General features: G+C 32.5%; 1 protein-coding gene across 3 annotated transcripts in view; it reads left to right on the top strand.

Moving 5' to 3' along the window:
* LOC114339548 (zinc transporter 2) overlaps positions 1–19,282 on the top strand; it is a 151,645-nt gene extending 132,363 nt beyond the window's left edge. For 2 of the 3 annotated variants that reach the window (XM_050655549.1, XM_050655551.1), the window contains exons 5-6: positions 3,964–4,376; positions 10,088–10,342. In XM_050655549.1, coding sequence (XP_050511506.1) covers positions 3,964–4,376; positions 10,088–10,236 — 562 coding nt within the window. In that variant the 3' untranslated portion in view covers positions 10,237–10,342. Of the gene's footprint in view, positions 1–3,963; positions 4,377–10,087; positions 10,343–19,179 lie in introns of those variants that run through there. The other variant, XM_050655550.1, reaches the window with a different exon arrangement.
* Positions 19,283–27,646: the final 8,364 nt, after the last annotated feature.

Raw genomic sequence — 27,646 nt, 5'->3', positions numbered from 1 at the left:
AAAGATTTCCAAATTTGTAAGCTTTAAAAATTAGAATTAAGTACCTATGTCGTGGTTATAATATACAACACATCACCAACACCGGCAATATACTTAAATATCTTAGTTAAGATACTTTCGTTAATAAAATTCATATTTTTATTATTTAATCACACAGAGTGTTCTTATTTTAAATGACATATTCGATATTCTATTATTTATAATGGAAGATATTTAAAATCTCTTCAAGTCCATGTAAACATTCTCAATTACACATGTTATTCTGTAAATGTAAATTCCCATGTTATTCTGTAAATACCCATTTTTAAATATTTTTGTACAATAGGCTCGTTTTCGTCATTGCATTTAATTGTTTGTAATTGCGATTCAAAGATTCAAACAAGAAGTGGTGTTCTTAAATTTACTTAATAACCGTTGGTTTAAGATATGGAAAATACTTATACGGAATGAAATATATTTTAAATATCATCCAGAATACGGCATCTAATATAGGGTATGCAGTTTAATATAAAAATATTATTCTATGTCACATGTAGGCCAAAATCAACTAAAATAATACAACACTCTGTGTGATTACATGATATATTAATATTATGTGACACATGACAAAAGTTCGAAACAAATGACTTTGAATGAAAATCCCTATTCGTTTTTCATTGTTTTAATTACGTCACAGAACAAATAATTGTTTTCTATTCTGTGATCCTGTCTTTTCTGAACAACCACTTGAATTTATTATTATTCTTTTAAAAGTTGATGAAATAATTTTATTTTTCAAACTGATTATTTGGCTGGCTTCGGGGTGGTTTCAACCATATGGGGTGATTTCAATTTTCTCAAAAAAAATACACGTTTTTAGTAAAACAAAGTATGGATCCAGAATTTGATATTGACTGCGTTGGGGATGGTTTCAATCCAATAGGAGTTGATTTGCTCAGTTTTTCGAAACAAAAAAATAGAGTGGTGCATGTTTTTATAAAATAAATGACTAAAACTAAATATAAATTCCGAATTTTCAATTCTTGACTGGCTTCAAATTAGTTTTAACCCTGTAGGGGTTGATGCGTTCAGTTTTTTCGAAAAATATAGTGCGAAACATTTTTCTATCTTAAAATTATATATAGATTCAGAATTTTCTATTATTTACAGTGTTCGGGGTGGTTTCAACCCTATAGGTGTTAATTAAATAAAATTAAATAAAATACACAAAAAATAACATTTTAAGAATAACTTAATATGAAATAATATTAAAAAAATTAAACAAAAATACAAAAATTAAATAACATTGAAAAAATTGAATAAAATTGAAAAAAAAATGAAATAAAAGTGATAAAATTAAATAAAATTATATAAAATAAAATAAAAATACATACATATATTTCATAAAATTAAGTAAAATTAAATAAAATTATAGAAGATCAAATAAATTAAATTAAATTAGATAAAATTTAATAAAATTAAATAAAATAAATCGAATTTAATCGAATCTACAGGGTGGTTCATCTTATTCGCCTCGGTCTCTGTACGGAAAACCACTTGATATTTAAAAAAAAATTTCTTCACGGAAATATACAGGGCCTTTAATACTACAATCTAAAAATAATGTGAATTATACAGGGTGCTCCAAAAAAGAGTGGTATATCAAAGTTATGTTTTTTCTTATGGAATGCCCTATATCTGATGACATTACTGAATTGACCTTAAAAAATAAGCTATACTTAAGGGTTGCCTATACCTAAATACAGGGTGTTTTGATTTATTTCGATTTTTATGAAAATGTAAGGTTTTGGAAAAAAATAAATATCTACGAATCTAAGAATTAGTAACAAATTCTTTCTTGGATCTTAATAATAGACTATTTAGCATACCTAAACAAATGCTTACTGCAATAAAATTTCTTACAGGGTGGTCAAAATATGAGATTGTTCTATTAACAAATTCAAGCTGTAATAACTTACTTATTTTAAATAGAACACCCCATATCTAACTAGTCTCTCGCGTAGAAAATATACTTAGCTTTCAATTTATATTAGGGTTTCCTATACCTATCTTTTACAGGGTGGTCAAAATACTAGATTGTTCTATTAACAAATTCAAGCTGTAATAACTTACTTATTTTAAATAGAACACCCTGTATCTTACTAGCATATCGCGTAGAAAATTTACTTTGCTTTCAATTCTTATTAGGGTTTCCTATACCTATCTCCCTTCATTTTTTAAATATTTAAAGATTTCCAAATTTGTAAGCTTTAAAAATTAGAATTAAGTACCTATGTCGTGGTTATAATATACAACACATCACCAACACCGGCAATATACTTAAATATCTTAGTTAAGATACTTTCGTTAATAAAATTCATATTTTTATTATTTAATCACACAGAGTGTTCTTATTTTAAATGACATATTCGATATTCTATTATTTATAATGGAAGATATTTAAAATCTCTTCAAGTCCATGTAAACATTCTCAATTACACATGTTATTCTGTAAATGTAAATTCCCATGTTATTCTGTAAATACCCATTTTTAAATATTTTTGTACAATAGGCTCGTTTTCGTCATTGCATTTAATTGTTTGTAATTGCGATTCAAAGATTCAAACAAGAAGTGGTGTTCTTAAATTTACTTAATAACCGTTGGTTTAAGATATGGAAAATACTTATACGGAATGAAATATATTTTAAATATCATCCAGAATACGGCATCTAATATAGGGTATGCAGTTTAATATAAAAATATTATTCTATGTCACATGTAGGCCAAAATCAACTAAAATAATACAACACTCTGTGTGATTACATGATAACAATGAAAATTTTATTAATGACAGTATCATGTCTAAGTGTATTGCCGGCGTTGGTGATGTGTTGTACATAATAATGTAACCACGATATATTTACTTAATTCTAATTTTTAAAGCTTGCAAATTAGGAAATCTTTAAATATTTAACAAATGAAGGGAGATAGGTATAGGACACCCTAATAAGAATTGAAAGCTAAATAAATTTTCTATGCGATAGGCTAGTAAGATACAGGGTGTTCTATTTAAAATAAGTAAGTTATTACAGCTTGAATTTGTTAATAGAACAATCTAATATTTTGACCACCCTATAAAAAGATAGGTATAGGAAACCCTAATACAAATTGAAAGCTAAGTATATTTTCTACGCGATAGACTAGTAAGATACAGGGTGTTCCATTTAAATTAAGTAAGTTATTACAGCTTGAATTTGTTAATAGAACAATCTCATATTTTGACCACCCTGTAAGAAACTTTGTTGCAATAAGCATCTGCTTAAGTATACCAAATAGTCAGTTATTAAGATCCAAGAAGAAATTTGTTACTGATTCTTAGATTCGTAGATATTTATTTTTTTCTAAAACCTTACATTTTTATAAAAATCGAAATAAATCAAAACACCCTGTATTTAGGTATAGGGAACCCTTATGAAAGTATAGCTTATTTTTTAAGGTCAATTCGATAATGTCATCATATATAGGGCATTCCATAAGAAAAAATATAACTTTGATATACTACTCTTTATTGGAGCACCCTGTATAATTCACATTATGTTTAGATTGTAGTATTAATGGCCCTGTATATTATTGTGAAGAATTTTTTTTAAAATATCAAGTGGGTTTCCGTACAGACACCAAGGCGGGTAAGATGAACCACCCTGTATAAGAAGTGATCACTTCTGTCGGCACTCCGCAAGTGCGACGCTTTTTTATTTTTTCATCTTTTGTATCATGAACTTTTTTAGACTTTTTATTATCTTAGAATATGGTTTCTCATCTTGTAAATATTTTTTTTATCTCAGTCCGATTTCACTAAAAATGAAGGCAAGTTTTTTATTGTTTTTAGTTAATTAAAATTATAAACACGGTGTAGAAGCAATCACTATTAGCGTAATTCTAAATTAAGCATGTTTTTATAGAAATATTTATTTTGTTTTTAGAATGGGTGCTATTCTTCACGGCATCTGCCACACACATTCCCATGGATTATCGAGTCAACATTCCCATTCTGGATCATCTTCGTCGAATATAAACCTGCGTGCAGCAACTATCCACGTCCTCGGAGATCTAGTTCAAAGTCTTGGCGTACTTTTAGCTGCCATTATAATAAAATTTGTACCAACTGCGAAGATAGCAGATCCAATCTGTACTATTTTATTTTCATTAATAGTCATTTGCACGACTGTTAGAGTTGGAAGGGACTCGTTCTGGTTTTTACTTGAAGGGAGTCCTGTAGATAGTATAAAATTAAAAAACGAATTAACCAAGTTAGCCGGAATAAAACACGTACATAGTTTACACGCTTGGGCTCTTTCGCCCGGGAAAAATATTATATCAGTGCATTTAGCTGTTGGTAAGTAAATTTATATAAATAGTTGAAAGACTGATAAATTTTGTATTCTTTCTCTTCTTATATTACGCCTTTTGACCGGTTCTTAGTCGCTTTTGAGCTTGTATTCGTAGCTGTGATGTTGACTGCCAGCTGTCTCGCTACCTTTTAAAGGGCCTTCCTATTGGTCTCTTGCCTGTTGGATTTGAATCTCTGGCTATACGGGCTATTCTCTCGCTGTCCATTCTGCTGTCGATCTCGAGTCTCATGCTGATTCCACTCTCGTCGTCTCTGTCTTCCCCATCATACTATGTCTTGTATGCTACGGATATCTCTTTTTCTGTCGTTCGGTATTCTCTCTCTTAGTGTTTTTCCAGTTAACGTTCTCATTTCTGATGTTCTCAGTGTCCTCTTGCTTTCTGATGTGTCACATATTGTTTCTATCGCGTACGTCATGATCGGTCTTACACACGATTTATATATGTATACTTTCCCTTCCTGCCTCATATCTTTATTTCTCCAGATGACATCCCTCAGACATTCTGGCACGTAATTGGCTTTATTTGCTTACTTTCGGACGCTCTCTTTAAAATCTACAAGAAAAAGGCAATCTTTCAAGATTTCTTTACAGAATTCGAATCGGTCAGATTTAAGGGGGGGAGGTATGGTTTGAAATATTTAATTTTTTTATTATTTCAAATAAAAGTGCATACTTTCAAGAATACTCTCTGAAAATTTCAAAATAATCGGAGTAAAATTACCAGAGATACAGCGTGTTGAATATCTCTACCTCCGACACGCTTTGCCGCGACTTCGTGCCAGCACGCTTGAGCGTAGTGAGAAACGTTAAACAACTGTTCGCCTTCTCTTTTGTAGATTACTCCTCGATTCAAAAAACATATTCCAATGTGCATCACTTTACGATTTTGCAGACAAATAAGAAGATGAAGATGCAGTTGTCAAAACTTTAAACTCATTTTTCTCAAAAATGCTTTTTCAAATGCGGTGGACATTGTAACTGAAAAACTACTCGGCCGATCTACCTGATATTTTGCACATATTTTCTTGAGATATTTCATGAGGTAACAACGTCGAGATATTTTTCTTTTTTTGCTTATTTTTTGTTCAACAATTATAAATCTGTTGATTTTCACAAAATTTTTACCAAAAATTTTCTTTTTTTTGATTTCTGAGTGATACCAAAAATTCAAAAATCATTTTTTTTTTATTATCTCCCCTTATTGGCAATCAGATATAAAACAAACATCTATAAGTCAATTTGTTGGTCTTACATTAAATTAAATTATTGTAAATGTGGTGACGTGGAGAGGTAAACATCCAGCGATGTTTCCTCAGTTACCTCTTAGGTCGGAGGGCCAGCTTCTTCCGAGTCTTCTATTGTGGACACGTTGCAGTAGTGGATGAAGTAGTGGATTAGGATGGTCTTCTAGTTTGTTGTGGTGTTTTCTGTTGTTTTCTCGGATGACTTCGGTTACATATGGAATTTTTAGATCTGTGTGTAGAGTTTGGTTTGATACATACCATGGTGCATTAACTATTGCTCGAAGTATCTTGGATTGCGCTCTCTGGATAATCACAGTATTGGATTTGCTAGCACAGCCCCACAGTTCAATGCCATAAGTCCAGATTGGCTTTATCACTGCTTTATATATTAGCAATTTGTTTTCTATTGAAAGGTGGGATTTTCTTCCAATGAGCCAGTAAAGTTCTTTGGTTTTTAGGTCAAGTTGCATTCTTTTCTTTGTTATATAGTGTTTCCAGTTGAGTTTATTGTCAAAGTGTAGCCCTAGATATTTGACTTGATTACTTTGTGGTATTTTTATTTGATTGATGGTTACTGGTGGGCAGGTTCCAGTCCGGAGAGTGAATGTTATATGGGATGATTTTGTTTCGTTTACCTTAAACTTCCACTTCTTCAGCCATATTTCAAGTGAGTTTAGATGCTCTTGGAGATTTTGTGTTGCTGCAATAGGATCGTCATGCTTGGCAAAAATAGCAGTGTCGTCTGCAAATGTCCCGATGGTTGTTTTATCATTTGTAGGCAAGTCATATGTATATAGTATGTACAATAATGGCCCTAGTATGCTCCATTGTGGTACGCCAGAGTGAATAGGCTTGTATTCCGAAACTTCTTCATTAACTTTTACTTTAAACTGCCGTTCGTGTAGGTAGGCTTTCAGTAGGTTGTAGTAACTTGCTGGGAGAATTCTTTTTATTGTGCATAACAAGCCTGGATGCCAGACTTTGTCAAAAGCCTGACATGTCTATAAAGGCTGCTGTGCAGTACTGCTGATTTTCAAGTGACTGGTTGATGGCGTTGACTATGCGATGGCATTGTTGTATCGTTGAATGGCTTTGTCGAAATCCGAACTGATGATCTGGGATCCAATTTTATGGATTTATTTCTGCATTTATTCTGTTTAGGATAAGTCTTTCAAGCAACTTGGAGATTGTTGGTAATAAGCTGATAGGCCTATATGATGAGACATCTAGAGGGTTTTTGCCAGGCTTTGGTATCATAATTATTTGTCCAATTTTGAGTGCTTTGGGCCAGTAGTCACATCTAAGTATTGCATTGAATATGTGCAGTAGTTTAACTATGCCCTTTTTGGGTATTTCTTTTAACATTTTTGCGGTTATCAGATCTTCGCCTGGTGCCTTCTTTGGGTTTAGGTTGGCAATTACGTCTCTAATTTTTTTTTGGAGTAAATAGTTTTATTCTGTCCTGTATCTGTAGTGGTTCTTCTAATATTTGGTTCGCTTCTGGTACTTGGTCGTCATTTAGTGGAGTAAAAACTTCTGCTAAATACTCGGCAAATAGGTCAGCCTTTTCTTTATCACTTTTTGCCAATGGTCCTGGTGGTGTTGAATTTTTACGTATTGGAGGTAATGCTGTTATTGGCTTTCTCTTACTTTTTATGGGCTTCCATATAGAGTTGTCTTGTCTTGATATATTGGTGATGTAATTCGTAAATGACTCATTTTTGACTTCTTGCAGCTTTGATTTTAATTTGTTGCTGATGCGATTGTATCTTGTTCTGCTATCTGGTGTGTGTGTTCGTTGCCATGCAGATCTGGCCTTTCTTTTTTCAGCTACCAGTTTTTTTATTTCTAAAGGTATATTACTTATGTTTCTGTTGGGACTACTTTGTGGGGTAGCTGATTTAGCTGCATACTGTAGTATGTTTATAAATTTGTTATAGTCCTCTTCTATTTCTTCCAGTTTTTTCAGCCTCGTTGTTATTTCGATAGTATCGTGAATTATTTGTCGGTAAGTGTCCCAGTTTGTTTTATTGTTGTGCAGGTGGAGTTTTGGTTTTTTAGTGATAACTGTTGTACTTACCGTTGCTATTATTGGGCTATGGTCAGTAGTTAGGTCATAGCTTGGTGTTATATCTGTATAAGTTATACCAATACCGTTTGTTATGAAGAAGTCCAATAAATCTGGTTTTTTGTTGGGATCGGTCGGCCAGTATGTTGGTGTTCCCGTTGAGATAAATGAGTAATTCTTATTTTGTATAACATGTGCCAGTTCTCTGCCTTTTGTTGTTATAAGTCGTGACCCCCACAAGGTATGCTTGCTGTTGTAATCTCCCCCAGCAATGAATTTTGGTCCGAAAGTTTGGAAAAATTCTTCATAGTGTTCTCGTTTTAGATTATGGCGAGGAGGGCAGTACACAGCTGATAAGTTGACATTATATGGAAGTGCTTCAAGGCTTACTGTCGTTGCTTGGATGTGTTCTTCTTTGTACTTCAGTAGTTCATGATGTTTAATATTTTCTTTGATGAGTATTGCTGTACCTCCGTGGGCTGTGCCGTCAGGATGCTCAGTATGATATAGTTTATATTTAGGTATGCTAAAATAAGTTCTGTTCGTAAAGTGCGTTTGACTAATTAAAAATATGTCAATTTTATTTATGTCTAGAAATATTTTCACTTCTTCTGTATGGCTTGGAAGGCCGTTGGCATTCCATTGGGCTAATCGAAGAAACTTAGCCATTTATTTCATTTTGTTCATAAGCATGGTAAGCATGTTGAGGACCATGCTATTTTGTTGGATTAGTTGGTTGAATAGATTCTTGAATTCTTCCAAAAACTTGTTTAACACAGTGGTTGTATCTTCTGTTTGGTTGTGTTTAGTTACTTCAGCGTAGCTCAAGACCTGGGGCAGTGGATTGGATAGTTGTTGTGTGTTTCTTGTGTATATATCATTTGTGTAGATTGCTGATGGGTTTTGATGCTCTCCGTTGTTTTTGTTGCTTCCTTTGGTAAATTTCTTATAGTGAAGTTTCTTTCTTATCTCATGCACTGTATTATACTGTTTTTTTTGAGTTCGTGGAGGTTCTATGTGTACTACTCTGTTCTATAGGCCTGTTATATTATAGACATCTTTATTGTTTTGCGCGGGTTCTAAATCTACAAAGAAGAGATTAAGTGGTTCTTTGGTTTTTTGTTGTTTTACATTAACTATGTTTCTCACTTTGTGCCCTAACTGAGGTAGCTCACTTTTTATGTCATCAGTATTGGTTGAGTGATGTAAGTATCTGATCACGATTCTGTAGGCTCGTTCTTCTTTTAGTTGGTACGTGTGATGGTCAATATTTTTTTCCTTGAACTCCTTAACCAATTTTCGGTATATTTCTGGTGTTTCACAATTTATTTTGACAACGTTGTTTATTAAACTTTATGTCTGGTATTCTTTTTTTTGGCTATTTCCTCTAATTGCTTTGTCATCTCGTTGAAATCCTGTACCCCGTGTACAAATATTGATGGAGGTTTTGGTATTTTGTTGGTTTCTGCGTTTCCAGTATTTTCTTCTGTTTCTTTCGACAGCGGTTGGAATCGGTTACCTGTTTCAATTTCGCTTGGATTTGGTTTGTTGTTATGTATTTTCTTACTTTTATGGCTTCGACGGATAACGGTTAAAAAGTTATTCTAATTGTTTATAAGTAAGCAAAAAATCGGCATGTTTTTGCAAAATAATTTTACACTGTTTAAAATTACTTTTTGTCATTTTGTTTTAATTAAGTTAATAGTATAAACGTTCTTCCTTAATAAACTGTCCGAAGTGTTACTGTAACCTCATAATTTTCTGACTTATAGTGTTGCAAAAAAAATGAATTTGGGATAAACAAATTAAATAACTTTTAAACTATTTGAACAATTGCTTTGAAATTTAAAATATAATTTAAGCACAAAAAGTCTCAGCATTTCGTATAATAAGACGGTTCTAACTTAATTTTTACATAAGTTATGAACATTTATAAAATCTCAAAATGTATGACTTATTTTGCAATTTTCTAAGCAACAAATAAGGATAGACATATTCAGCGAACGCAATATTGAAGCTTTTTATATAATTTATGAGTTTCTTATTCTCAAATTTGTTTAGAATGCTTTACTTTTTAGTAATAGACGAAAAAAGCGAAAATTTACCGTTTTTTGATCTTCATTTGTTTATAACTATGTATACCATCAAAATCGGCTGCAGGAAACATATAGATTATTAATATAGATGTCCATACTACTCAAAAAATTTGATTTCGGCCTGGAGGGGGATGTGTCACGAGAAAAATCTTATTTATCTGGCTTAATTTAGGAATCTTTGTTCGTATTGCATATTGTTTTTATAATGCGTCCATCAAATAATGCAATAGCAGTTTTTGTAAGCTCAAAATAAAGTGTATGTTTAATTTTCATTAATTTATTTTTAGATGAATACTGTGATAGGGATGCCTTGTTGAAAAAAGCAGCATCTGCAATACAAAGCCAAATATCCGTTTTAAGTTGTACAATACAAGTGGAAACCTACAACCACGATCTAATACTTTCTTGTAGTGAATGTCAAAACCTCCAGTGGTGACAAGGTGATATGAAAATTATTGAGTCTTATGACACGATTAGATGAGGTGCTTACTATGTATTATATTATCTCAGGTTATGTTATTAAATGTTTTTTTTTTATCCTATCTTAGCGTTAAAGAGATGATTTTTAATTCTTTGTCTTTTCTTTAATAGGCTATTGATTATTTTCAAAATAAGAGAGCTAAAAGGAACTACAACGTTAACGGGATTTTATTGTCTCATATGGTCAATGGACCTCTAAATTTGAGAAAACCGCGGAGTGCTACCATTTAATTGGGTGCGTTTTTGAGAAAGGGGTGAATTAGTCCCTAGGCACAGGGTGAATTAGGGTGCGTACTATGCACTTTTGGCACAAACACGTCTACCGGAAAATTGTTCCAGGTTAAATTTACTATCGAAATATCACATTTTAAAGTCAAAAGTATTATTTCTTACAAAAATATATTCAAAAGAAAAGCAAGAAAAAAACACGAGAGAAAGCAATTTTTTTGCCCCATAACTTTTTTCCACACTGATATAGGTATAGGCATTGCTGCAGCGAAAAATAACTTCCATCCTTCCTCTTTAAAATGAAGTTTGGTAAAAGTCTCTAGGATTTATATTTTCCGAAATAGGATTTTTCAAAGTTCGCCGCGCACAGCATTTTTGGGCCATTTTCCCTATTATTTCGCAAACATTGTTCTGTAACTTTTTTCTACGCATTTCTACGTACATATATGCATTGGTACATTTAATATAAAAAGAAGTCAATTACCTTTGAAATGGTCTATTGTATAAGATTATACGGCTATTTTTAAGCAATTTATGCTTTTTCAAGGTTTTATACTTTGAATGATTTTTGATATTTTTAATGATTATTTTTTATATTTTTCATTATGACTTTTTTCTTATACATTTAGGTTTAAAAAAGCTTATTTTCTTTACTTTAAAATCGTATATTGCAAAAAATTCTAGGACTACTTTTAAACAAGATATCCGTAGGATATCCAAGGGTATCCGAAATTTGAGAAAAATTTTAAACTTTTTTTTATTTTTTTTTTCAATTAGAATATAATTGCATATTATAACATAATTTTTAATTCCAAATAACGTTTCTTATTAACACTTTTCGATATTGTTAAATGTAAAGGTGCTTTACTGTTAAGCGAAATTCATATTTTTAACATACCTCGTACACTATTAATAAAATTTTATATCTGATGATTGAATCGTGGGTTCTAGACTATGCAGAGCATTTTATAAAGCATATTTTTTTTCATAAAGTTAATAATAAAAACGTTTTCCATGTGGTTCCAACTTAGTGGGACCTATTGCATGTGTATGTCACATGTTGAAAAAGCATATCTTGTTTAAAAATAGTCCTAGAATTTTTTACGATACGCCATTTTAAAGTAAACAAAATAGCTTTCTTTTTTATTGTACAATGTATATACCTTAATACACAATAAAAAAAGTTATAATGAGAAATTTAAAAATCATCGTAAAATATATCAAAAATCATTAAAAGTATAAAATTTTGAACATCCCTATCTTGCTTAAAAATAGTTATACAGCCTTCTACAATAGACCATTTTAAAGATAATTGACTTTTCTTCATATTGAATGTGAAATTTCATATACCTAAAGCTACTTAGAAAAAAGTTACAGAACAATGTTTGAGAAGTAACAAGGAAAATGGGCCAAAACAAGGAAAAATTATAGTTTGAAAACTATAAATCGTAGAGGCTTTTGCCAAACGTCATTTTAAAGAGGAAGGATGGAAGTTTTTTTTTCTGTGAAGCAATGCCTATACCTATATCCCCGTGGAAAAAGTTATGGGGCAAAAAACAAAAATGCCATCTTTCGTGTTTTTTCTTGCTTTTCTTTTGAATATAGTTTTGTAAAAAAAATATTTTTGACATTAAAATGTGATGTTTTGATAGTAAATTTAACCTGGAATAATTTTCCTGTAGACGTGTTTGTACCAAAAGTGCATAGAACTCACCCTAATTCGCCCTGTGCCTAGGGACTAATTCACTCCTTCCTCAAAAACTCACCCCTTTAAATGGTAGCACTCCGCGTGTTTTTCATATTTAGAGGTCCATTGACTATATGAAACAATAAAACCCCGTTAACGTTGTAGTTCCTTTCTAAAATACATAATAGCCTATAAACTGCTTAAATTATTACAGAAGCATATATTTTTTTAAGTTGAAACCAAGTTATGTTTGTTTTTATTTCATCTTAGTTATTAATTATTAGAATTTATTATTTAATGTAAAGTGACTTCCAGAGATTTATCGCCTGTTAAAACTTTAGCCATAGTATTCGCTCCGTGCATGACTGACGCGACACCTAGCGTCGTCACCTGACATTTTTGGCGGCAACAATTTGAAGTAAACCATATGATAAATACATATTGTAAGTTGCAAATTATTAATAATAAGTTTTTAAACGATATTTTTCCAATTTATGTATAAAGTGGATGTAGTATTAAAAACTGGGTTTCTAAAAATTCATCACAATTTATCTTTTCAACCCCAAACGAAACAAAAAGGGAAAAATCTATCCTAGTTTTTAAACTAGGAGGAGTAATTCAAATTTACTGCGCTATAATGCTTGTTTCTAATTGGTCCAACCGCAGGCAAGTTTACTCCAATAAATTGTGAAATTTTGACACTATTAACATTTATGAAATTTTGACAATATTGTCTTTTAAATTTCCTAGGTTAATTAATTATATCGGCGATGTTTTCTGATTTCTGAGTTATTTCTTTAATTTTTAGATTTTTAATCTGCATTTATACAAAAAAAACTGTTGTTTTTAGAACTCTTCTGGAAGGTACTGGAGTACCATTCGATACGGTCAACCAAAAAAGAAGATGAATATGGTGATCTTTATAGTGACATTATTTGGTGTGAATCTGTCTTTCGAGTTTATTCCTCCTAGTTTAAATCTTTTATCTAATTTATTTGTCATTACTGGATATTTATAAAAATTACGCTTATTTTTTGGCTTATCATTAGCATAATAAATACTTACGCAACATTTATTTACCATTTTTGATAAAATTTGTTATACAAACAATGACACTGATATTACAAATAATAATCGCCAAAATTGTCATATTTCGCCGCTACGGATGCTGGGCATCGTTTCGTGTATCCCTACCATGGTCACGCACGGAGCGAATAATGCTAAACAATCAGTAGGGCCACTCCACGAAAATCCTTTGTGCTCTATGTTCCATTTTGGTGACGGCGCATCAGAAAGTTCATGAAAATCAGATGAAGATGATATTTAGTGCAATCTGATAGATACGTGGATTAATTATTTCAATTCATTAAATTAATATGATTTTTCAAACTTGAGAAGTGTGTATGTGAAGAATTTTACGATTTATGAAACTAATTTTCCACTTTTCGAAGAACTTCGATGATAATTATTTTATTACAAATTTGGCATATTCTTGAAACTGACTGATAATTTTAAGTCTTACAAAAACGCGAGCATTTTTTTCCTAGTCCTTTGCGCAGTCAAAATTTTGTCTCGGGAGTGGATTGCAAAATTGGAACCGTCAAAAGTCGAGAGTGAATTAACTGTTTCTTTAGCATTAAACTGTGCTCTATCTCTGTCAAAGATAAGAGTGGTTAATTTTCTATGTATGTTTACTAGCAGGTATTGAACGAAACAAGTAATAAAATCAAAAACAAGCAATAAACACTAATTACAACACCTGCTAATGCCTTCTGATAGCTTCTATTGCGAGAAAGTGGAATTTCTCCATAAGCGCAATACATAATACACAAATTCAAATTGGTTTGTTGCTAAATAATTCAAAAAGGAAACAATGGGAATAAAGGACTAATAATATAGGTAATTAAAACCACTTACCGATAACTTGTTGAATTCGAAACATTAGGGAACGAACGAGCGATGTCGATGTGTGCACACACTTTTCTGGTCTCAATGCATCTCATTCCTTATCGCAGGGGGAAAGAATTTCTGGCTTCAAATGGTAATACCCCGAACCCCGAACGTCGTCACCGCTTTATGTGGTGTTTTCGATACGGTCATAGAAAGGAACACAGGTGTCAACATGGGTAAAAGGGATATGATTTCGGAATATTCAAACGACCAAACCAATTTATGGAATTTTAAACATTCTATTACAAATGAATTTGATATTTTGAAAATACTGACCGAATATATGCATTAGGGTGGGCCGAAAAAACTAAAATTATTTTTTTCAAGTCGTAATACCGCGGAAAAGTTGCGAATGTATGAGACTAAAAAGGGGTAAGAATTTAAAAAATATCGGTTTATATCTTCCGTTCCGAAATTGGTAAAAAATTGATTTTTTGCGATAATTTTTAACAGATTTAATTTAGCGTGGATACGTTTGTAATAGCTCATTTTCTCATTCTTAATAACCATACTAACTAAATTTAACCGTGTTATTAAAATCTCTTAACATTGTCCGTTCGCGCAAAAGGCATAAAAATAGCCAAAATGTGACAAAATTGCATATTTCATACACGTTTAATTTTTCGTAATTAAGAGTTTAGTTGAATGAAAATAGTACTCACATATACATTTTGTTGAACTTGTATTGAGAACACTTAAAATAAACACACTATAAATACATCATTTTCAGAACTTTAGTAGGCTATTATTTAAAAATATTGTTTGTGAATATAGAAAAAACCAAATTTTTTACGAGATGCAAGTTTTCAATTCGACAATATGGTCCAATGTCCACCAGTCCATTGTCCGTCCAGTCCATCTTGGATTATTTTAACACCTTTTTGCTATTACATAGTAGAAGGCACTTTGAACTGTGATTTCTGTGTAAAGTCCGGCATTGCAGACCTTGATAATTATGTTGTTCTTATGAAACCGTCGCGATTCTCAGCTCCGCAAACTTTTCCAGCGGCTTCTGTTACGAGTTTTACACATCGTTCTACTGCCTGTGTATGAACAGGAAATGACTTTAATATTACATCCCAGTTAGGGGCTGAATCACTCTGAATAATTGATGTTATTTCGGATTGTTGTTAATGTTATTTCGTCAACAGGGTTGTTGACCCTGTTATTGAGCGCAATGCTTTTTTCGCCCATCTAGAACATTTGATGTTGGCCATGACACAAGATAACAGAAAACATATAAGAGAGCTTGGACTTCGCAGAATTCTGAAAGCTAGACAGCTAGATAAAACAAGATCTAACATTAGAATTAGAATACTCAAACTGCCAAAACTAAATTTTGAATGTCGAGACTATTCAGAAATAATTCATTGGTTAGACTGTGAGTTATCTTCTCCTCCATTATTAAAAGATATAAATGGTGATGAAATAACATTAATTATTCAGAGTGATTCAGCCCCTAACTGGGATGTAATATTAAAGTCATTTCCTGTTCATACACAGGCCGTAGAACGATGTGTAAAACTCGTAACAGAAGCCGCTGGAAAAGTTTGCGGAGCTGAGAATCGCGACGGCTTCATAAGAACAACATTGTTATCAAGGTCTGCAATGCCGGACTTTACACAGAAATCACAGTTCAAAGTGCCTTCTACTATGTAATAGCAAAAAGGTGTTAAAATAATACAAGATGGACTGGACGGACAATGGACTGGTGGACATTGGACCATATTGTTGAATTGAAAACTTGTATCTCGTAAAAAATTTGGTTTTTTCTAAATTCACAAACAATATTTTTAAATAATAGCCTACTAAAGTTCTGAAAATGATGTGTTTAAAGTGTGTTTATTTTAAGTGTTCTCAATACAAGTTCAACAAAATGTATATGTGAGTATTATTTTCATTCAACTAAACTCTTAATTACGAAAAATTAAACGTGTATGAAATACGCAATTTTGTCACATTTTGGCTATTTTTATGCCTTTTGCGCGAACGGACAATGTTAAGAGATTTTAATAACACGGTTAAATTTAGTTAGTATGGTCATTAAGAATGAGAAAATGAGCTATTACAAACGTATCCACGCTAAATTTAATCTGTTAAAAATTATCGCAAAAATCAGTTTTTTACCAATTTCGGCAAACTTTATGGCTCATGCGCGAACGGAAGATATAAACCGATATCTTTTAAATTCTTACCCCTTTTTAGTCTCATACATTCGCAACTTTTCCGCAGTATTACGACTTAAAAAAATAATTTTAGTTTTTTCGGCCCACCCTAATATGCATATTAGTTCAGTTCGGTGCGTATATTTTTCGAAGTATAAGTACGTCTCCCAGATGCTGAATTCACACTAACGGTTGGCATGTAAGTAAACACATATCGCTCATTGGCGACAACCGCACTGGAGAGCGAAACCGAATGTCGCCGATGAGAGACATGCGCATCGAACGTGTTAAGAATATTTTGTGATAAACAGAAATACAAAAATTAACACGGTCATTAGGGTTTACGACCTTTAACTTATTGTGTTTCTTTCTTTCCCGTTTTGTCACTTTCTCAAAGTCTACGAGAGATCTATCCTGGCCAGAATAGAAAAAGATGTCCACATCTCATCCCATAAGAGAATTCAGATCCGGCAAATTTTGCACTGGTTAAGTCCTCGCATTAACAGAACACATTGAAGATATCTTCGAAAAAAATTTATAGGGGCTGCTTTCGTAGATTTGACAGCCGCCTATGACACAGTAGGGCACAATACATTGCTTCACAAATTGTACGACACTCACTCAATGAACATCATCTCGGTAATCCTCTGTCAGTTTTTAAATAAAACCATGTTATGGAATCATGTATTAATACCGTGAACCAAGTCAGGGAGGTATACTCCGTCCCAAACCCTTTTTTCGTGCGTCATTAATTTTGACGTCATATAGGATTTTAGGAATGTCGCAAATCATTACATGACATTTTAGTTAAATCTGACATTGGCAGTTGTCAGAATATTTATATTTATATAACATCAATATTTATACCAATATTTGCCAGAATATTAATATTGTTTTCACCCAATTTTGAAACATGTGAAAACTTTGAATTATGCACGTCCGTCTGTCTGTCCGTCTGTGAATACAAATCCTCCGTCATTGTACGAGGTAGAATGACCAGTGAGGTGTCAAATGAAAGCTAATAATCCAAGGATGGTACTAAAGGTGAGAAATTTGACCTAGGCTGTCTGTCCGTCCGACAGCGAATATAACTCCTCCGTCATTATACCAGGTAGAATGACAAATGAGGTGTCAAATGAAAACTTATGATCCAAGGATGATACTAAAGGTGAGAAATTTGACCTAAGCTGTCTGTCCGTCCGACCGCGAATATAACTCCTCCTCACTATACCAGGTAGAATGACAAATGAGATGTCGAATAAAAGCTTATAATCCAAGGATGGTACTAAATGTGAGAAATTTGACATAGGACTTCCGGTTTGAGAAAAGCAACCAGAAGTACTGTTTTAAAGTCACCGGAATAATACAAGTGATATATTATTCGACGCGCCCGATTACTTTGGGTGAAAATCTAGGACTTACGAAGTTCAATTACTTGTTTAAAATAGTTTAATGTAAAATTAAATAAATATAATATCAAATTTTACTAGACAATGACCGAATATAACAATGACATAGAATATTTATATTTACATAGTTGACACATTTCTAACCTAGAAATTACAATTGTAATTTTACCATATGATCGATTATTTTTGTGTCAAATTAACTTTACTCGCCTCATTGATTGGTTATCTATTTAGAGTATTGTAATCGCCAACCAATTATACATCTATAAGTAGAAATCCGTTTTAATAAGCAAATACCCGTCAAGAAATACATAAGTTCAATGTATAATAATAATCACAGAGGTACGTTTTTTTCTGTCGCTTCCAACTGTAATGCGTTAGAGATAATTCGATAATCTGTGACGCACTGAAAAAAGGGTTTGGGACGGAGTATAGTGTCAAATTTTAGGCTGATTTTGGCACGGATTCTATGAATTTATTTTGGTGGTTAGTACTTGTTTGATAACGTCAAAATGTGTCAGCCGGCGTGACTCCGGGACTTAAGTCAACAAAAATAAAATGAAAGAAGAAAAAAACCCTAGAACTTATTTTAACTATTTATAATGGGAAATAACTAGATTTATAAATTTAAATTTAACCTAGAACTTATATGTTAAATATTACAGGAGGCTCGGGTTCGATTCCCGTCATGGAAATTTTTTTTGTTTTTAAAATTGACATTTTGATTTAAAAAATAATAGTTTTTATAACATTTTTTTAAATTATATCGTATAAATAATAAAAAGGTGGTATTATAAAAAGATCTTTTTTATAAAAGTGTAATTAGGTATTTTATGATTAATTTTCCTCTTCTTTTTTCATTTTATGTTCCGGTTTTGGGCCAACTGACACATCATTTGTTAATAAGCTTTGGAACAACTGACTATATAAAAAAAAACAGCCATGCCAAAATGCTCCAGTCAAATTTGACGCTACCTCCCGGACCACAAAGATCTGATATGCGTAATTAGAAATTTAATCGACTTCAATTTAGACATATATTTCGACCAATCTATGTACTTAGTTATTCCTATTTTTGATAATTTAAGATTTTTGTTGTTTATTAAGTAGCACATATAATTTTAATTTTATTGATCAGTACAATTTTTTATACTTTGCATTGGAAAGTGCCTTCTGTTGATCTATGTATAGTTAGTTTACTTTGAAAATATATGTAATAAGTCAGTTTTAAATCATTCTACAAAAGATAGAAACAATGTTTTCATAATTTTGTTATTTTTTTGTTTTGTTTTGTGATTAGATATATGAAATTCAAAATAATTGATTAGATATGATAATAAAATAATTGACTAGATCTGATAATAAAATAGTTGACTGTGAAATAAAAATAATAAAAATATTTATGAAATTAAAACAAGTGTCCTGTTTTACAGCTGTCCTAATGACCATTTTTTTTTCAGATGACGTTTAAATTTGATAAAATGTAAACTTTTCAAAGTAGGCTGACAATACCTATCCAAAAATGTTACATTTTTAAAAAATAAATAAAGGGAAATAATAAAACATGTTGTATAACGTTTATTTAACTTAAAAAAGTTGGCATAAGAACAAATGATATATACAGCAATTGTTCTGACACCAGGTTATATTAAAAAAGTAAATTTCACAGTATTGGTTTATATTTAAAGTGTTTTTGAAGTGAATACTTTTTATCGCACGGGCCCGAAATTCTATTTAGAGTCATTCGAAAAATCGAAACTATGACAGTAACCTTGCGGTATAGCAATATACAGTTTGTCTAATTTACTTACCGTTGCACATCATTATCTATGTCAGAGATCTAAGTTGACATTGTTGCCAAAGTATTAAAAAATCCTGAATCCATTTTAAATCAAATAGATCACATAATTATTGCAAACTTGGATTATCTCTCTCTCTCTCTCTCTCCTGTCGTTTCCCCATTACTGAGGATCGTGATTTCTTCCAATATTCCTAACAATGTTTCTCCATTGGTCTCCATTGGATTATACAACAAAACAAATTAATATAAGTTATAATCTTACCTTAAAGTAAATAATAAAAACAATAAATATAATAAAACAAATACTTAGAGTAAAGAATAAAAACAAATCTAAAGTGTCAATACCGCAACTGTCAAATAAATGTTACCAATTTATGCCAAAATGTCACCTTCGTTCGATTACAGTTACAGTGTGTTCCGAACAAATGTGCTTTATAAAAACGCTTTTTAATCCATTTATACCAATTAAACGAAACATATTATTGTGTATTTCTTTAATTTAACATTAATAGAAATCTTCAAATATTATTTCTACGCGTATATAATAAAATGTGTCTAGTGGCTGTAATTCCAGTGTACTCGGCAAAAGGATTCTAAAAAAGAACATACCCACCGCCCAAAAATTTCGTGTTGGTATCATGTGATGTCACGGGCTATGACGCGGATGACGTGCAACGGTAAGTAAATTAGATGGAGTTATACATACATAGATATACATTATAATTTTATATAATATATGTTTATGAGTCAATCAGTGTTTGTATTTACAAAAATTGTGCAGCTCTGACAAGAAAAGAGACATTCGTATAATTCAAAAAACAAAATCTTAGGGTGGCCTCGCGAGATAATACGAAAGAACTATGAAACAAAATGAAACCTTCAATTTGTCCACAGAATTTTTTAAAGTTAGGAGAAAATACAACGCTTCCATTGACCCCCGTATAATGCCATTTAAGCAAAAATTGTTTATTACCAGAATAATAACAAATGATGTCAACACATTTACCTACAAATTAATGCAAGAATCTTGAAAATCGGAATACAAATAAAAAAGTAATTAATTGTCAAACTTGATCAAACATTTTTGATGGCGGAATTTTGTGCGGAGTGTATAACCTTTTACGATTTCGTAATCTATTTTTAATCTGACACTATAAACTTTGTTTATTAATTGGTTTTGAGTTTAGTTCTAGCAGCCGTAGAGGTAACATCGTTTAACAGTGGCTTGTGAATTTTACCAATATAAGTTAAAAGTTAAACAGTTTTTATTGTAAACACAACTGTAAGTAGAAAAACTTAATTTTTAAAAAAGAAATACAATTTACATTTCAACGTTCTACTCAATCGAAACCAGAATATTGCCTTAGAACAGTTGAATAGTTTTTACTATAAACACACCTGTAAGGAGAAAAACCCAATTTTTAAACAAGAAATACAATCTACATTTCAGCGATCTACTTAATTGAAACTTGAGTATTGCCTTAGACAAAAACTTAAGTAATTAGTGGTACCTTTAATAGTACGGTTAATATTACTATAATGGATTTAAATTGTCAGGCATGCCATAAAATTATAACACCGACAGATGGTAGCAAACTGGAATGTTCTGGATGCAAAACAACATGGCACGGTGTTTGTGCTCAACCTCAACCCTTAAATTTTTCACCTGCAACCTTGTTGACATGGAAGTGTCAAAATTGTACCACAGAAGCAGATGCTAGCACAATGCACTTCAACGCAATTATGGCTCAGCTTGCTAATTTAAGTAACGCTATCGCAACATGTAACACTCGAATGTCTGACTTACATAATTTAGTAAATTCTCAGTCGACAAAAATTGACGCTTGCATCTCGGAAATAGCGGTTCTAAGAAGAGAAAACGAACAGCTAAAAATTAAAATCCAGAAAATAGAATCCTCTCCTCCCGAAAATATCCTTATAGAGCTGGCTGATAGAAAACAAAGGGAAAAAAATGTTTTGCTCATGGGTGTTCCAGAAAATACAGAATCCGATGAAGTTAATGCACAACAAATATTAAATCAGGTAGCTCCTAACTTACAAATAGCTTCGCATCGCCGGCTTGGCTTTCCTCGCCAAGATATGAAACCAAGGCCGCTGAAAGTTACTATGATGTCCAGTGAAGATGCCCTTTTTGTTCTTAAAAATAAATCTAAACTGAATCAAAACTCAAACTCAAACATATACATAAAACAAGATCTGACACCTTGCCAGTCAAAATATCTAGCTGAATTACGAACAGAGCTACAAAGTCGTATAGATAATGGGGAGAAAAATTTAACGATTAGATACATAAACAAAATACCTAGAATTACTACAAGAGGAACAACCAAACGTGATAGAGAGGAACAGGAATCACCTAGACGTGAAAAGGGACTCAAGACTTCAAAGCCTGCTTTATGTGGGGCAAACTCATCTCTACCTGAATAGCAATCATTCAAAATAGTATTTTGGAACTGTCAAGGATTTGCCAATCTGGATGAATTTGTTAGAGATTACGATGATTTTTCGGTTTTATGTCTTACTGAAACATGGCTACTTAATGAGTGTAATAATTTGTCAATTGTTTTGTCATCCTATAATGTTATAAGTAGTCCTGCTTCGAAAGAGAAATCCGTGGGCAGAGCAAGCGGTGGTATCTACATATTTTATAAAAATGTATACAACTGTGTAATTTTAGAAAAAACACCGTGGTGGCTATTTTGCAGACTGGTTTCTCCTTCGGAAGAGTCTATTATTATTTGCACAGTATATTTTAAACCGTCCTTAGATATTGTGTATATTCTAGAACTTTTTCAAGTATCTCTGTCGGAAATTCTAGAAAACCATTTCGATGTTCCGCTTCTAATTGGCGGTGACTTTAACAGTAGAATATCAGATATTGGAGAAGTTCCGCCAGAGATGCTGGAGGGCACAAATCTATCGGAGTATCGTCTAAGCAATGACATGGTTTTAAATACTAAGGGGCGCCATATTATTGACTTCATGAACACCAACTCTTTCTGTCTACTTAATGGGAGGACTGAGTCTGATACACCGGCACAATTTACTCACATTAGCAAAGCTGGAAATAGTGTAATTGACTTAGCATTTATCCAGAACAGTGCAATACCTATTATCCAAGATTTATGTGTAATGAACCATAACAGCCCTTCTGACCACTTTGGTATACTGGTAACTTGCGTTTCCGACTTTTTTCGAGAAAGTCGTTTCAAAAAAGCACTTCCTATACAAAAAAAAACTATATATCAATGGAATACTGACCTTGCCTTTTTCTATAAAATTTCTATGCAACATTCGAATAAAACGTCTCTTTCTATAAATATTGATGCACAGGAACTATACAATAATCTAATGTCAGCAATTAAAGAAACTGCTTCGCAATTACAACTTTGTAAAGAAAAATCTTTCCCGTCGTGTATCAGGCAAAGTCCTCCATGGTTTGATCATGAATGTACCTCAGCTAAAAACAACATGAAACAAAGCCTCAAAACAGCTAAATCAAATAACTTCCGCGACCCCTATAAAACAAATTTTTTGACATCAAAAAAAGCCTATAGACAAATAATTAAAAAGAAAAAACATATATATTTTCATAACCTGTATTCTCAACTTGCAAACAGCAGGGACTCCAAAACATTCTGGTCAGTGATTAGGAAATTTCGGAAAAATCACAATACTTCTTTTATCGATGTAGACGTATGGGAGCAATTTTATTCGAATATATATCCCCCAAAACTATATCATAATGCCCGTTTTTTTGATGCAAGACATCCAATTTTTGACGCTATTATAACCAGTGACGAAATATATAGAGTCCTAAATAACTGTCCCAATCGTAAAGCACCTGGAACTGACCATATTTCTTATGAATTCTTTAAAAATCTTCCAAATAATTGGATACTGTATTTAACGGGCATGTTTAATAGAATACTGGAAACAACCATTACGCCGCATAACTGGAGTGAAGTCATTTTTACTATGATATTTAAAAAGGGCAACAGAGATGATCCAGCAAACTATAGAGGTATTGCCTTACTTAATTGTGTTGAAAAAATATTTACTAATATTTTGTTAAACAGACTCAGAGATTGGGTTGAAGTAAATAATGTTCTTCCCGAATGTCAGTCGGGTTTCAGGGGATCAAGGGGTTGCATTGATAATGTATTCACCCTCACTTCTGCTGTACAACTGCAACTACGACTGAAAAAACGCAAAGTGTACGCTGCCTTTGTAGATTATAAGCGGGCTTTTGACTCCATTATCCATCATTTGCTGTGGCAAAAGCTATTTGGCCTTGGGGTGAGTTCTAAAATAATAGCCATTTTGAAAAACATTTATGATAATGCTAGGATGTACATCAAAACTCCAAACGGCTACACAAGACCATTTGATATTTCAACAGGAGTCTTACAGGGTGAACCTTTGAGTCCACTATTATTTAGTTTATTTATTGCGGATATAGAACAGTTTTTTATTAGTCAAGGATCACAAGGTATCTCCATTGATAGCCAAAATCAAATAATAATGCTATTGTATGCTGATGATTTGGTCATTCTTTGTGACTCGGAAGTTGAACTCGGTAAAAATTTAAGTTATCTAGAAAAATACAGTGACAAAAACCAGCTAACTGTAAATGTTGGCAAAACCAAAATTCTTCCATTTGCCCGAAGCGGTCAAATTGGCAATAAAGGCGTTAAGTTCCTATATAAGAATGAAAAAATAGAAGTTGTTAACAAATTTGTATATCTTGGAGTCACCCTAACCACAACATCACTTTTTAAAGCAATGGCCGATACAACAGTGGAAAGAGCAAAACACGCAATTGGTAACGTGATAGGTTTAATGGCTAAAACCAAAATGAATTCTTGGACATCTCGTGTGCAACTTTTCGATTCGCTAGTTCAAAGCCTTGTTATGAACTGTGTGCCCGTTTGGGGAATGAGATATGCTGACCAGTTAGAAAGAATACAAATAACTTTCTTTAAAAAACTTTTACATCTCAGTATCAATACACCTGATTATGCTGTTAGGTTGGAGACAGGAAGAGTAAAAATTTCTTTTACTATTTTCAAGCTAACTTTAAATTGGCTTATCAAGCTATCGCAAATGCATGATTTAAGACTTCCTCTTATTTGTTTTCTGCGTCAGCTTCAAATTTCTTCAGCAAATAATTCAATAAATACGAACAGATACAACTGGGTTTCACAGTTTAAGCAATATTTTCAAATATTAGATTATGAATTTTCTTGGGATGAAAACATCTCTGATTGGCTATTAAAAAACAAGAAAAGCATGTTAAAAAAGTATATGGATATGCTTCATCAAGAAGACATTCAAGCAGTCTCCATGTCAACATTCTCAACTATTTACAAACATTTATCCGTAGATACCTCAGTACAGAAATATCTGGAATTTCAAATTCCCATAAAATACATTCGTGCCATGGCGCAACTTCGAACATCTAATCGCCATGTGTTAAAATTTACCTATAATGGTATAACATATCATATACGACCATCTGAAATCTGTACTATTTGTAACACAAACAAGTTGGAAACTCTTGAACATTTACTGTTTGAATGTCCCATTTACAGTTCAATGAAACCGGTTAATATGGCCCCCCTTAATAATTGCACCGACCTTATTGGTTGTCTTAATAATGTAACTATAATATCTCTGAAAGCAATTTCAATATATATTTGGAATATCATAAAACTTAGATCTTTTGTTTTAAATGAATAGGCTTCAGTTTCTCCTTCATTGGTGTTTATTTAAGAAAACAAGTCTCCATTTCAGTTAGTAATAGCGATTAACTTTTGTTTAAATTTGTTAATAGTTACTTATGTTCTAGACTAGTTGTTAGTTATATTCTGTACTTCAGTTTCTCCTTCATTGGTGTTTATTAAAAAAACCAAGTTCTCCATTTCAGTTAGTGATAGCGCTTAACTTTTGTTTAAATTTGTTAATAGTTATTTATGTTCTAGACTAGTTGTTAGTTATATTCTGTACTTACTAAACTCATTGTTATAAAACAGTAGTTTTTAAAAACAATAAATGTCTATCTATCTATCTATCTATCTATCTATTAATTGGTTTCAAAATGGTGGCTGAACATTTGCCGGTCATTTTGTTTCGAATAGCTAGAAAACAATTTCTTGATCAATTTCAGGGAATTTATGGTGATTAGGTATGTTTTGTAAATTTCAGGGAGCAAATTGTAGATTCTTCCTTGTAAATACTCAAAATTTCGTTTCCCAACTGTTTTCTTTGCAATATTGAGTCTAACAAAAGACTGCTCTAGTTATCATATTATAGTTATGTTCTAATGATGTGAGTAAATGTTTATTTTTGTATAGATTATGGATTATGGTAAGAATGCAATGATGAGTGCGCTAAAAACCGGCAAAATAACGCAAAGGATGGAAAACATAATACGTTTTGAAATAAAAAGAGATGGAACTAGTGGAGGGGGAAACCTAGGAGGAAAAATTATGGTTAGAAACCTATAAATTTACATTATATTACATGATAGATTTCCATCTTTAGACGTTAGCTAGCTGACTTTAGTCATAATTTTTATACATACGATGTTTAGCATGACGTTTAGTAAAATATTTAAAAAAAACACTAAGTTTTCAATCTAATAGCACATTAAAACAACATCCAAATATGTTATTCTACATCCTACCAGACTGAAAACAATAGGTACATTATCTGGTAACACCTCCGAGGCTTCTACAATTTGCAAGCCATAACGGATGCTGAGACTAAGGAAGATGAGGGAATTTTACAATTTATAATTCACGTCCCATCTGGTCAGCGCGGTAAAGTTCCAACGAGAATGGTTACCTTCGTACTCCAGAGTAAACATGTATATCAAAAATGAATAACCATTTTCAATTTCGTTGCAACACGAAACCACAGCCGCATCATTATTCCAGTTCAATCAGAGAGTGCAGCAATCACCTCTACCGGTTTCGAAACTTATTAGTCTCTCATCAGGAGGCACGTATGCTGCTCTCTCTGACCCAACTAGGACAAACCCCGGCGTGCAGTCACGGATTGCAACGAACCAAATGGCAGGGATGCCGTAGCAGCAACTGCTAGCAAAAAACTAAGGTTTGAATCTAATAGCACATAAAACAACATCCAAAAATGATATTCTACATCCTACCAGACTGAAAACAATGGGAACCTTCTCTGGTAACACCTCCGAGGCTTCTACAATTTGCAAGCCATAACGGATGCAGAGACTAAGGAAGATGAGGGAATTTTACAATTTATAATTCACGTCCCATCTGCTCAGCGCGGTAAACTTCCAACGAGAATGGTTCCCTTCGTACTCCAATCAGAGTAAACATGTAAATCAAAAATGAATAACCATGTTCAATTTCGTTGCAACACGAAACCACAATCGTTCGTTGCAATCCGTGACTGCACGCGGGGGTTTGCCCTAGTTGGGTCAGAGAGAGCAGCATATGTGCCTCCTGATGAGAGACTAAGAAGTTTCGAAACCGGTAGAGGTGATTGTTGCACTCTCTGATTGAACTGGAATAATGATGCGGCTGTGGTTTCGTGTTGCAACGAAATTGAAAATGGTTATTAATTTTTAAAATATTTTAGTTGAGTTATTATAACAGAAAATCCAATAAGGTGTAAATTGGAGATGGATGGTCAGATAATACAACAAGTGATGGAGTTTAAATATCTAGGCATCACACTATCCAGCTACGGAAAGCTCAACACAAAAGTGGAAGATCAAGTGAATAGAGCAAACATAGCTGCAGGTTGCCTGAACGACACAATATGAAGAAATAAAAATATCGGAAGAGAAATGAAAGGTAGAATTTACAAAACAGTCATTAGACAAATAATAACAAGCGGCAGAAACACAACCTAACACAGAGAGGGCAAAAATATTGCTCGAAACAGCGGAGATGAAAAGGAGATGAAAACCCTTCGAAAAATCGATGATAAGACACTATGAGACAGAGCTAGAAGTATTCTTTACCATACTCAATTTCCCTTTTCTAAGTAGCTTTCCATTAAGTTAAATGTGTTTCCTCTTATACCTATGTCTGCTAAATTTTCTAATAGTTGTGGGA

The sequence above is a fragment of the Diabrotica virgifera genome, chromosome 7 (genome assembly GCF_917563875.1).
Source record: "Diabrotica virgifera virgifera chromosome 7, PGI_DIABVI_V3a".
Classification (NCBI taxonomy): Eukaryota; Metazoa; Arthropoda; class Insecta; order Coleoptera; family Chrysomelidae; genus Diabrotica; species Diabrotica virgifera.
This window is presented reverse-complemented; position numbering and strand designations above follow the sequence as displayed.